The 12,058-nt window shown below is 40.1% G+C and overlaps 1 protein-coding gene across 30 annotated transcripts in view; it reads left to right on the top strand.

Moving 5' to 3' along the window:
- The window catches only part of NRXN1 (neurexin 1), a 1,443,145-nt gene that overhangs the window by 1,325,841 nt on the left and 105,246 nt on the right, over positions 1–12,058 (top strand). Inside the window, exon 1 of one of the 30 annotated variants that reach the window (XM_019516297.1) lies at positions 8,909–9,003. The exons of the other annotated variants lie outside the window; for them this stretch is intronic. Within the exon in view, the coding sequence (XP_019371842.1) occupies positions 8,971–9,003 (33 nt within the window). The 5' untranslated portion in view covers positions 8,909–8,970. Of the gene's footprint in view, positions 1–8,908; positions 9,004–12,058 lie in introns of those variants that run through there. 30 annotated transcript variants of the gene reach the window in all.

Consider the following 12,058-nt stretch of genomic DNA (forward strand, 5'->3'; position numbering starts at 1 on the left):
CTGCCCAGCACATCCCCCCCACCCCCCCCCGCTGTCCCCCCGCAGCAGGTTGAGGAGCACCCTGTCCAGGTGTCAGCCCAGTTGGGGGGAGCCTACACCTCAGGGGGTTTCCCTTGGCTGGACCTAAGGTCCCCCAAGCCCTGGTCTGCCCTGCCCCAGGGAGCCAAGGGAAATCCCCCTCCCTCCCTTCCCTGGTGTAGTCTGGCTGCTGCTCAGCTCTGTCCCAGCAGGTGGGAGGTGGGAGGAGTCCCCCAGAGTGGGTCCCTACCAATGCAGATGGGCATGAGGGCACAGGGGAACCCCAGCCTTAGGGGACTTCCCCTATCCTGGGGCTGCTCTGCCCCAAAGAGCCAAGAGGAACCTCACCTCACTTTCCCCAGTATAGCTATTTGGCTCAGCTCCTGCCACAGGTGGGACAGTGAAGGAGTCCCCCAGGCTGGGCAACCATAGGCATCAAGCCCCAGGGACTTCTCCCTCTCGGCTGTGGCAGTGGCAGAGCCAAGCAGTCACACTGGTGGTGGTGGTGGGGAGGGGATTCGCCTTGGCTTCCTGGGCTACCCCAGGCATAAGGGTGGGGGAAACCTCTGGGGGACCCCAGGGCAGGGGAAGCCTCTGAAGGTAGCAGCTTCCGTACATGAGCAGATGCTCCGGGGGCACTAGCTGGGGGGGACTGTTCCCTCCTTCCCACTTGGGGCAGCTCTGTGACAGCCTAGGGGACAGGGCCAGCTAGGTGCTAGGCTTGAGCAAGAGCAACAAAGTGTGAATCGTGTTCCATCAGGCTGCCCTGCAAGGGGGGTGGGGTTGTGGGGGAGGTACAAAGCATCCTGGGATGCTGGGGGACTGAGACCTAACTTTGTGTTGGGAGGGGATCTAGGACAGAAGTTCGATAGACCAGTTTAATCTAAATCAGTTATGTCTGATACTACATCTATCCAGGTCTATCTTAAACTAGGTTTGGCCATTTTAAAACCAGTCTGTGAGCACTGATCGTCTGTTCTGTTACAGGTTTAAACTGGTTTCCAATCGCTTATACTGGTTTACATGTAATTTCTGTCCCTAGCTTTAGGACACAGAGGGAGCTTATAGTACTTGAAAGCCAATCAGATTCACCCCACGTTTTATTTTATACAGAAAATGTTTACAGGGATATTTCTCGGATACAAAATACAAAGCTTGCTGATCTGATTCCAAAGAGCCAGACATAGATTTTGTTACATGTAACATTAGCAGTTGCTACTATTAAGTAATATATTGCTTGCAAATGAGTACTAATTGTTAACCTAGTGAAGTGCGAAGAATCAGAAAAGGATAAAAAATGTAATTTATGCAAGGAACTGAAACAAAATAAATGTGTTATGTAATTAATACAATAACTGTGTACCATCCAGTATTCCTGTATATTGTATTTAGGGCTGTTTGGCAAGTTAATTAACCAGGCATATAAGGTTTACTTAGTAATAAAGAAGGAGAAAGAAAGAAAAAAATAGAAAGGTAGGAGAAAAGATGAATAGATAATAGGAAAAGAGAAAAATAAATAAAATATGAATGCCTGGCTAGTGAACTGTTTTATGTATTCCTTGGCAGGAAGGATTTCAGAACCAAAGTAAGTTGTCATCTGTTAGCTCCAAATAAGACTATGATATGATCCAAATTATGGTATCTTGAGAGGTATTTTTTTTTCTCCGCAGAGCAAGTCTCCTGCTTCTATTTGGTTAAAGAAGACCAGCGGTATACAGCTTTTCTTTTAATGATTTCTATCCCTGTCAAGGCTGTTTTTCCTAAGATATATGAGAATAGAGGTATCTCCATGCAAGCCTGATAGGCGCAGTCTTGTTGACAGTGAGATGGGAAAGTTATATCTCTGGGAGTGAGATTACAGACTTTCTGCCAGAAGGGGGTGATTTTGTCACAGGTGCAGAGTATGCTAAGTGTTATAGAGATGATGGAAGGTGTTGACATGAACATTTATTTTTCAGAGTTTGTTAGTTTTGCTGAGCAGAATCTTGCAGAAGTATCCATTGGTAGAGTAAAGCAGCCCATTTGACTTCATCCCAAATCTTGTCCCAGTTCTTTGCCAGTGAAGTAAGGTTAAATTTTTCATTGCAGTTTTCTCTGGCTAGGAGTGAATTTGTGTACAAGTAGTTATAAAGTTATGAAGCTAACAATAGCAATAACCAGCAAAACTGGTAGTGACCCTGAGTTTGGCAAATACATTATACAGGCAAGGAATTGCAGGTAATTGAGAAAATAGACCAGTTGGTCAAAAGGGAGGATGTGAGTCTTGAATCTGGAATTTCATTTTACTTTGGAAAAACTTGGAAGTCTATAGGTAGAATTATATTCCTTTCACATTTATAATGACATGTACAAGCTTTGGGAATTTATTTCAATTTATAAAGTGTTTATGCCTAACTTGACCATTTGTACATACTCACTCATGTACATATGTAAATATATACTTATGCAGGCTAAGAATCATTAGACTTTCTTTGCTGTATCTTACACAATGTGAAACTCCAATATTTGTGGGCACAGAAGTTAACTATGTGAAAATGGAGTATTTGTTGCTCCCACTACCTTGTTTATGCAAGGTCATTAGAGGCACAAGAATTTAGATGCAACTGAAAGATGGATACAGCTTTTGTAGGCACAAATTCTATCCACAGAAATGAAGTTATTTTGGCCCATGGTTGAGAGGAGCAGCATCAAAGGACCGAGAAACCTTCTGCTGCCTCCCCAGCTGCAGAGCACATCACTGCATACCATCCTAGTGCTTTTGAGGTGCTCCATCCAGGGGATGCAGCAGCGGGCTATATGTATATCTGAGGCTGAAACATTCCAATTCTGAAACGTTTCAAATTGCAGCAGGTTTGAAACACTTCAAAAGTCATGTCTGTCCATGGTAGAAGTGGACTTAAGTGCTTAACTATGAATCTATTCCAACCTGCTCTGGTCCTTAAGAAACCATCCCTGAAATGTAGAATATGAGTTAGTTTTCCCCTCCTTCTTCCTGCTTTTTTTTTTTTTTTTAAATCAGTTTGAAGGGTAAGATGACTGAGTGTTAAAGAAGTAGACTTGAATTGGGTGAAAATGAATCATACTTAGTCACCTAAGTTTACTTAAACACCTAATAGGTGAAATAGAATCTGGCCCTGTCTTTCTTTATACATATAACATATGTGTATTTATATCAAATCTCATCAGGTTTGACTTAATCTCTCTTTCCTCAGACATATCTGAACTGGATTCCATGCAGTCAACTGTGTAGGTCTTAGAGGCGTGACTTTCAAAATGGTATTTCTTTCTGCTCTGCGTATGTTAAAAATGTTACCACTTTTTTTCTAAATGCATAGATTTGCTCCCAAGTCCTTCGCCAAAATAGTCCTTTGCCCCAGTGCCATGAAATGCGCTGTGCACTACTTGCATGGGTGAGCATGTTTTCATTGGTCTCTTGAATACATGGACTCTGGTTTGGCAAATTATTTAAGCATGTGCATAACCTTCAACTCCTGAGAGGTTATGGTTAAAATAAGCATTCTGTTTAACTGCTTTGTTGTATTGGGAATGTATAGTTTTGCTTTAGAATAAAAGCCAGTTCATAAATCTTATATATTATAATAACTGTATAATTATTTGGTAAGATATATGCATTGTACACATGAAATAAACACAAAAATGAGAAAAAAAATCCCTCCAAGAGGATGAGTAGAAGAATGGAGAGAGCCCTTATTATCATGGATCACAAAGCTTAAAGGTCAAACGCTGATAAGTGTGAAGGCTAAACTACTATGTGAATCCTTCTATTTTTAATGAGACAGAATTCACACAAGACAGACAGAGTCTATACCAGTGGTTCACGACCTTTTTAGACTCAAGGCACCCTTCATTACTCAAAGCACCTGTCCATAACTGTTGTGAATTAAGCAGCACCCCATTTTAAAAAGTAATTTATTTATTACAGTGCCTATGTTTCTGGCAGTGAGGATGAGGAAGAGGCTTTGAAGGGAGAGCTTGAGTCTACCTTTATCTAATTTCCTCACATCTGGAGCCTAGGTCTGCCCTCATCTTGCTTGTCTCCTCACACTTCCTGCAATGTTCTTCAAAAGATCTCCCAGCAGCCTGGTTGACAATCATGGGTCTATATGGTTTATGGTTTAACCAGTGAGGCAGCTAGTAAGAGGTGTCCTTTGATACTGATACTATGTGTCCATTGGCACTTTCAGGCAAATATAACAGAAAGATATTAAAACTATGAATATACAATATATACATGACAGCTTATGTATTTCTGATTCAGTTAGTCTGTCAAGTGCACCTGTGCACTGCCTTCTGCCCTTAGGATCTATTATCCTTCTTCCACATGATAAAGATTACCACATTTGCCCATTCACTGGTTAAATTAACAGCATACAGGATGGTATGTTGTTATTATTAATGGAGACACCATAATATGAAGCTACAAAAACCCTTGTCTCAAGTGATACAGGTAAAGTTTGGCCATGAGAGGCTTAATACTGAGAAGTGTGTCTAATAATTGTTGTGTAAAAAGCATATTAAGCTATTCAGATCTGGACCACTTAAAATGCACGTGTCTGCAGCTAACATTCTAACTTCATATTATTTATATCAAGGCTGTCCAGCTTCTCAGTGCTTGGAGGTCACACACCATGTGAGCTGCAAGTTGTGGGGCCACACTCCACTTAGCTGCTTGCCAGGTGGGCAGCTCCCCACTCCACTGTGCAGGCAGCCCCAGGCCCATTGCAAAGGTCCAGAGGGGAGATCTCAGAGCAGCAGATTTTTTGGCAGACAAGGTTCTTTGGGTAAATGTGATACCTATTATTAGCACAGCTAAATATTTGGGGGAAATGTTCTTTCACGCTTTCAGGCACAAACACCCTTCTTGAGGCATAAGGAGAGTCTGCTGTTGTTTTGTGTTCTCCTGGAAAAACAGTAGACTCTCCCTATGCCTGAAGAAAGGTGTTTGTGCCTAAAAGCTTGCAAATTACAATTGTTCCATCTATTACAGTATTGCCAACCCCACCATGTCAAAACTCATGAGAGAAATTTAAAAATCAAGAGATCTGGAATTGTAAATCATGAGATGCTGTTTTTGAAGTGTGTGTGTGTGGGGGGGGGGGATATTTGTGAAGGCATGGGGGGCTGTGGGTAAGTGTGTGGGGTTTGGAGCCCAGGGAGGTAGGATCCCCGCACACCTTGGCAGGATGTGGGATACTGTGGGTCAGGAGTGAGGGGCAGCAGCAGAGCTGGGGGGCTGTGGCTTGGGAATGAGGGACGCACACATGCACACAGACAGACAGCCGCCCGTGGCTCTGTTGCATGACTCACCCTGGCCCCTGCCGCGCTCCCTCCCTCACTGCAGGGGTCTCAGTCTTCCCCCTCCCACCCCTTCCCTCTCCCCCTGCTCCTCCACAGACTTACCAGCTTGGCACTCTCTACATGTGCCAGAAGAAAAAATCCTGAGATTTGATCTGTCTTTCAGGAGATCATGAGTCAGAGTTAATTTGACTTGGAAATTGGGAGTCTCATGATTTTTTCATGAGACTTAGCATTACTGTATTTAGTTGGTCTAATAAGAGATTTCACATTTACCCAAAGAACTGTGTCTGCCTATGTCGTTAGATCAACATGGCTACAACCAACACCTCTGAAACATGGCAGATTTTTGGAGCACTATCCAGTGAAATAAGTGATGCAGAAATTAACATTCATTGCTGGGTGCTCCTCCTGCTACACTCCACATCCAGCTCCCATCTATTCATGGAAGATCCATATGCCTATCCGCAGGAACTAGGGAATTCCATTCCTTTGTAAGGAAGGGCAGGATTTGCCCTGAATGGAAATGTAGAAAACATTTGCCACTGAGATTTTTTTCCAGAAGATACCAAAATACATGAGGTCCAAGCCCAGTGGGTCTTTCCAATTTTGCTGGCCTTTCCTAAAAGAAAACAAAATCACAAAAACACATAGAAAGAAAAGAACTTATGGTTTGGCCATTATATACCCATCCATGCTCCTCAGATTCTATTTCTTCTCCAAAACAATGCTCTCAGGCTTTGTCTGAAGACTAAAATGAAAGCACAGAGGTGCATAACTCGGCAGAGACTATGCCCTAATCTCTGCCCTGTGGCAAACTGAACCCAGTGGCAGTTTACAAGTTAACAATAGCAACACTTGCACACAAGCCACACAGCAAGTCCTTTGGCATGAGAGATGCCCAGGATGTTCAAGCAAAAAACCTTGGCCTGGCCCCAAGCTCAGTGGATTTATTCAAATAGCAACAGTGCTCCATAACAGTAATTCATTCATCCTTTTTTCCTACCTAGCTCCATTGTTGCGATTTTTTTTGCAGTCCAGGGCTTGAGGAAGGCTATAATAGATATACAAGCTTCTGATTAAATTATTGAATGCTCTACAAATGATGAGCTAATTTCTACTCATATTTGAAGATACACAGCCAACTTTGCATGGTTTGTAAGGACAGGAGTTGGCTTTAAAAGTAGGACATTGGAAAGATTACTCTTACGAAGTCCAAAGAAGCTGGCACTTCATTGATAAATGTGCATTTATTGTGTACTGGGAATATACAGAAATACCATGCTTTTCTGGATTTTTCTGGACTTCAGAAGCTGGGAAAGGTCAATATAATGCATGAGTATATGTATGTGTGGATAAATGCAGGCAAGGTTCTTTGGATAAATGTGATACATTTATTAGACAACTAGTTGGGGAGAAGTTCTTTGCAGGCTTTCAGGCACAAACACCCTTCCTTAGGTATTAAGAGACTGCTGATGTTGCCTTCTCCAAGGTAGAAAAGAAGCTAAAGTCAACAAGAAGTCTGTGAAGATGCAATTGAGTGGAAGTTTGGAAGACAAAGGGTAGAGATGGGATGGGAGAGAAACGTGTGAAGGAAAACAAGTGGTCAGCTAACAGGCACAGTCTGGTGTGTTAGATATTAGGCAGGTTGTAAAGTGTCATAAATCCAATGGCTGTATTAAGTCCATGATTTTTTGTATCCAGTAGATTTATGAAGTGATGTTTGTAGGCTCATCTACAAAAGATGCCCTGCAAGTTCCCCTAAATGGCTCTGCAGCTCCTAAATTCCTAATGAGTGAGAACATTGATTAAATTCATATCTAAAATCATGTTTTTGAGGAGAGTATGGACCTGATCCTGCAATGTTTTGAGCACTTGCAGCTGCTACTTGAAAGCTTTAAAGAGTAGGTACGTTCTTATTAAAGGGAGAGTTGTGCTTAAACAAGAAGTTGCAGTAAATTATATATACCAATCTCACAACCCCTCCCTAACCCCCCTAGAAATTAGAAGGGGAAAAAACTGCTCAGTGAGTAATGAAATGTGCGACACTAAGCAAGAATAAACAGAGATGTCTGGTGGGGGGGGGGTAGGGGGAGGTTATTCAAACCTACTTATCTTCTCTGAGCTTTTGTTAAAGTAATTACTAAGTTAATTTTACCTTTCTTTTTCCAGAGCTCACTTGTCTTCTTTCTTACTGCAGAGGTTCATTATTCTAAGTAGTTTTGAGTGATTCTAAAAAAAGCCCTAAAGGAGAGGGTGATAGGCACTTGATGACATTAACCCCTGAAGCTGTCATGATGACTCCTTATACTAGGGCAAAAACTCTCGAAGTGAACATTTATATTGAATAGAGGCCAATACATTCAGAAATGTGTTGCTTTAAAAGGTAACTTTCAGTATGCCTGGTGTTCAAATTCATGTGTTTATTTATTTATTTGGTTGTGTGTGTTTTGGCTACAAGACACCATAATATTTTAACAAGTAACCTTCTTTGTCAAGGCTGATATAACCATTTCATATGCCTTGAAGAACTGTGCAGTATATCTGTTGTTGTAGTATGATCAATGAGAGCAGATGTACTTTAGAAAAGGTTTCCATATGGTAGCCCAGATGTGCCTTCCCTCCTTATGCAAGAATTATTGTCACGTTCACAGTAAGGGCAGTATTAAAGTAAATAAGTCTGTTTCATGTGGAAAATATGTAATAATTCTTCAATCTCATTCATATATATATAATTTTAGAGGTTTTGGGAAAGAAGGCAGATCTACATTTTGTTGTTGTCTATATTTGAGATGGAAGGCTTGTATTTTGGAGGCTTAAATACTTTTAAAGTTAGCAGCTCATTAGCAAAAGAGCATAATAATGCCTTTCCTAATATTGCATAATTGTCTTTTCAGAATCATCATATAAAAATACTCATTATAAACGTGATGTACAAAAATGTCATTCATTAGCTTGGAAGTAAAATTATAATTACAGTTGTAGGGCTCTGAGGCGGTTCCATATAGAGAGCTGCATGCTAATTGCACAGTTTAAGGTTGCTAATTTAATCTAAAGCAAAAGCATACAAATCAGCTGAAGAGAAATAAATCAAAATATTGTAAAAGAGTCGGTTAGGAGAGAAATCATTACATCCCGCCCCCCACACCCTTCCTCCCCTCCTTTGCTTTAATCTCATTAGGTTAGAGCATAAAAGGATGCAGACAGTCTTCCTCATAAAATGGAATCATACAGTGCAGACATGTAATCGCACCATCTCTTTGCGTCTACAGTCAAGTATTAGAGAAGCAGCAGGCTGGTCTCCCCAAACTGTGCTAGATTGGTACTTGGTGGTGATGCACAGCACTTCTAATCCGCAGAACAAACTGCAGCATCTCTTCCTGCAGCAGTGTGTCAGCCATTGGCTTTCCCATGACACGTGACAGATGGAGCCTTCTCTGTGTCTTTTCTCGCCCATCTGTGTGCAGGGCACTGATAGGCCGGGCTGATGCGCAGGCAATTTATCATCTTGATCTCCCACTGAGTCAGGGAGCTCTCCTGTCACCAGTATTGATTTCAGAGGATGGACTAAATTTCCTAGGATTTCCATTAAGAATTAAGAAAAAAGCTATAAGCACGCAGGGTAGCCAGGCAGACATGGATATGAGATGGCACTGTGAAACCTCTCAGGTAGCTTCTTCTATCACAGCCGATGCAGAGCACAGGCTAAGCACTGCAGCATGCAGGGTTTAAGATACCATTAGTCTAACAGCAAAATAAAAAAGGCATTTGCACTGATTACTAAAAATGACTTTAAAAAATTGAGAATATGTCTCCTTGGAGATTGCATGTAATTAATATGGAGATCAAATTTCTGCACGATATATGTTAAATGTAGAAAGGCTTTTGATTTTTTTTCCAAGAAAACGATGCTTTATACCCAGAGCATGGATGCTTCATTTTTTTTCTGCTGCTTTTTAAGCCACAGAGATTTTTTTTTTAAGCATGTTTGCTACAAAGGAATAAAAGGGGTGGGGGGTGGAAATTAAGACGACTCCAATAAAAGCATGAACAAAAACTGCTTCAAATAGTTGCCAGGCTGTTTTGTTGTTAATAACCTAGTAATTATTTTGGCTAAGAAATGCTTAAACCCTGACCATGCATGCTTTTTTTTTGTTTTGGCAAAGAATGTGCTTGTGTGTGTGTGTGTGTGTGTGTATTTTGTTTTGCTTTTTTATTATTATTACTGAGCATTTGCACAACTGGAATTTCTGTGACTTACATGCATGTTTTGATAACAGAAAATGCATACGAATGAATGACTAAATCTGATTAACAAATATTTAATGATATGTAATGCAAAATATACTCATTTTTTAAAAACTAATTCATTCTACTCATATAGAAGGTAAATAACTGCATGCTTATGATAATGAAAATGTTTGTGTATTTTAAAAGATCGTGTTTATTTGTTCATTTCTAACATCAAAAGGAAAGATTTTTTTTTATTAACAAGCCTCAAAGACATCTGCTTTAAAATAACATTGATAATAAGGTTGCCATAATACTTGTAAACAAGCAATATGGGGCGGGGGTTTGTGTGTGTGTGTGTGCATATGTGTATGTGCATGCATGCATGTGTGTGCATGTGTGTGCGTGCAAACACAGAGCTCCTTTGGGGAATAGTGTGTTCCCTGGTCGGTCCATGTATTCCACAACAAGAGTGAATATACCTTGGCACTATAGAGCCTACATGCACCATGGGAATTAGCAAAATCAGGGCTGTTACCAGATGGGAGAATTGTATCTGTAGTGAGTAAAGACAATAGATGAGGGAGGAGTAGAGTGGACAGGAGTGGCATAGGGGTTTTTAAAGAAAGGAAATAGCAACCTCTATGCGAGTATATTTTCTTACTTTCCATTATTACACAGATAGTAAAAGGATAAAGCATGTCTTGAAAACTTGTTTTCTTTCCAATTAGTAGAGAATATAGTTAGAAAGAAGAAATGTCCCGAGTCAGTGTCCTAAATGAAGTTTTGCATTTTTTGTCATGACATGTTTATGAAAATGTTATGTATTGGATTGTCTCTCAACTTTCTTAATCTTGTAGATAGTAGTGATGTGATTGAATGGAAACACCAGTTTTGGCATACGTCTTGCACTGTAAATCTCACAAACTGAGTAACTAGATTTCCTTAAACATTTTTTCTGTCCTTTCTTTCGCATACACATTTACACATATTAAAATGCTCATTTATACTATAATTTTTATTTAATCGTTCATTGTTAACTCTAACCTTGTTTTCTTTTCTCATCTTGTCTGAGATGAATAATAATTTCTGTAATCTTTGCATTACCTCACTTCCAAGAGCTGTGGCCTTTTGACGTATGAGACCACAGTTCAAGCTGAGTTTGTAAACTCGGTAATATGAATTTGCCATTCCCAACTCAAACTTCCTAATAGTCTTCTGCATCAGCTAGGCATCATACATCATTTGAAACAGCTGACAGCCTTTACTTAAAAGAAGCTTAGGGTTGAGCCAGCATGGAAATTGAATTGCCTCTCAACTCCCTAATATTAATGATTCCTCCAGGTCAGTACATAAGTAATTGCCAGGGCAACCTGAGGAATTGTCCATTAAATCTGCCTAAATTGTAACTATACTGTGGAGAGATCTATCCAGATAACTTATAAATTTCAGCGGTGTTTCCATTTGCTTGGTAGAAGGAATGCTAGAGTTATGAAAATCCCCAAAAAATCATCTGTCAATCTGAACAATTTATTTAAAAAATGGTTATAAACTGGCACTGGGAAAGTTTTCCTCAAATGCTTCTAAAAACAAAGAAGCATAGATATCTTGATGTAGATTATATGCTGAAGAGTAGCACTTTGCTATATAGAGCTTTTGTATCTAAAACCTTGACACTAAATGGTGAAAAAAACCCCAAAATTAATACTCCCTGCTTTCTACTTCTTGACGTACTTGTGAATTTAAAGTAGTGCATTAGCCAGTCAAAGTTAGTATATACCTGAGAAGCTGAAGTGTATGAGCAACTACACCTTTAAGTCAGGAATCAATATTATACAGGAATTCAGAAAAGACAAACAGCCTAAGGACAATGTGTAAAAACTTAACTATGCTTCAGGACTTTGAGTAATGCTGATTAAGCAAGAAATCCTAGTCACAGTCAGGGAGGACATACAGTTTTTGTTTTTCCCTCATTTTTGACCTTGTGCATTTGAGTTGATATGAAAAGTTAATAATTTTCAGAATGGTTTTGCTATGGGATAGTATATAGTGGACACAGAAAATTCTTTGTTTCAGAATAAAAGTTATGTGCATTTAGTACCAAAAAGAAGAATATCTGAAATAACATATAAATAAACAATAAATGCAAAACATGCAATAAATGCTTTCAAATTAGCTGCTATACTAATGATTAGTGATGATATACCAATGATGATTTGACTAAAATCAAAATCATTATGATGGTGTTCTAGTGTAATTGGAAGGAAAATTTAACTGGTAAGGATTAGAACAGGAAAAGATTGGTTAAAAGGTCTTGTTCACCATCAGGCAAGATTGTTCCCTACAACAGGGATTGGCAACCTTTTGCCACTGTGGTCCACTGCTTGCAACCTGCCCTCCCCCAACCCCACCCCCACTGTGGACTGCACTGCCTGCACTTCCCCAGTAATCAGCAGATGCTGTGAAGGGAATAGATTTTAAAAGGCAGGCGCTA

The sequence above is a fragment of the Gavialis gangeticus genome, unplaced genomic scaffold (genome assembly GCF_001723915.1).
Source record: "Gavialis gangeticus isolate Ggan-Ray unplaced genomic scaffold, GavGan_comp1, whole genome shotgun sequence".
Classification (NCBI taxonomy): Eukaryota; Metazoa; Chordata; order Crocodylia; family Gavialidae; genus Gavialis; species Gavialis gangeticus.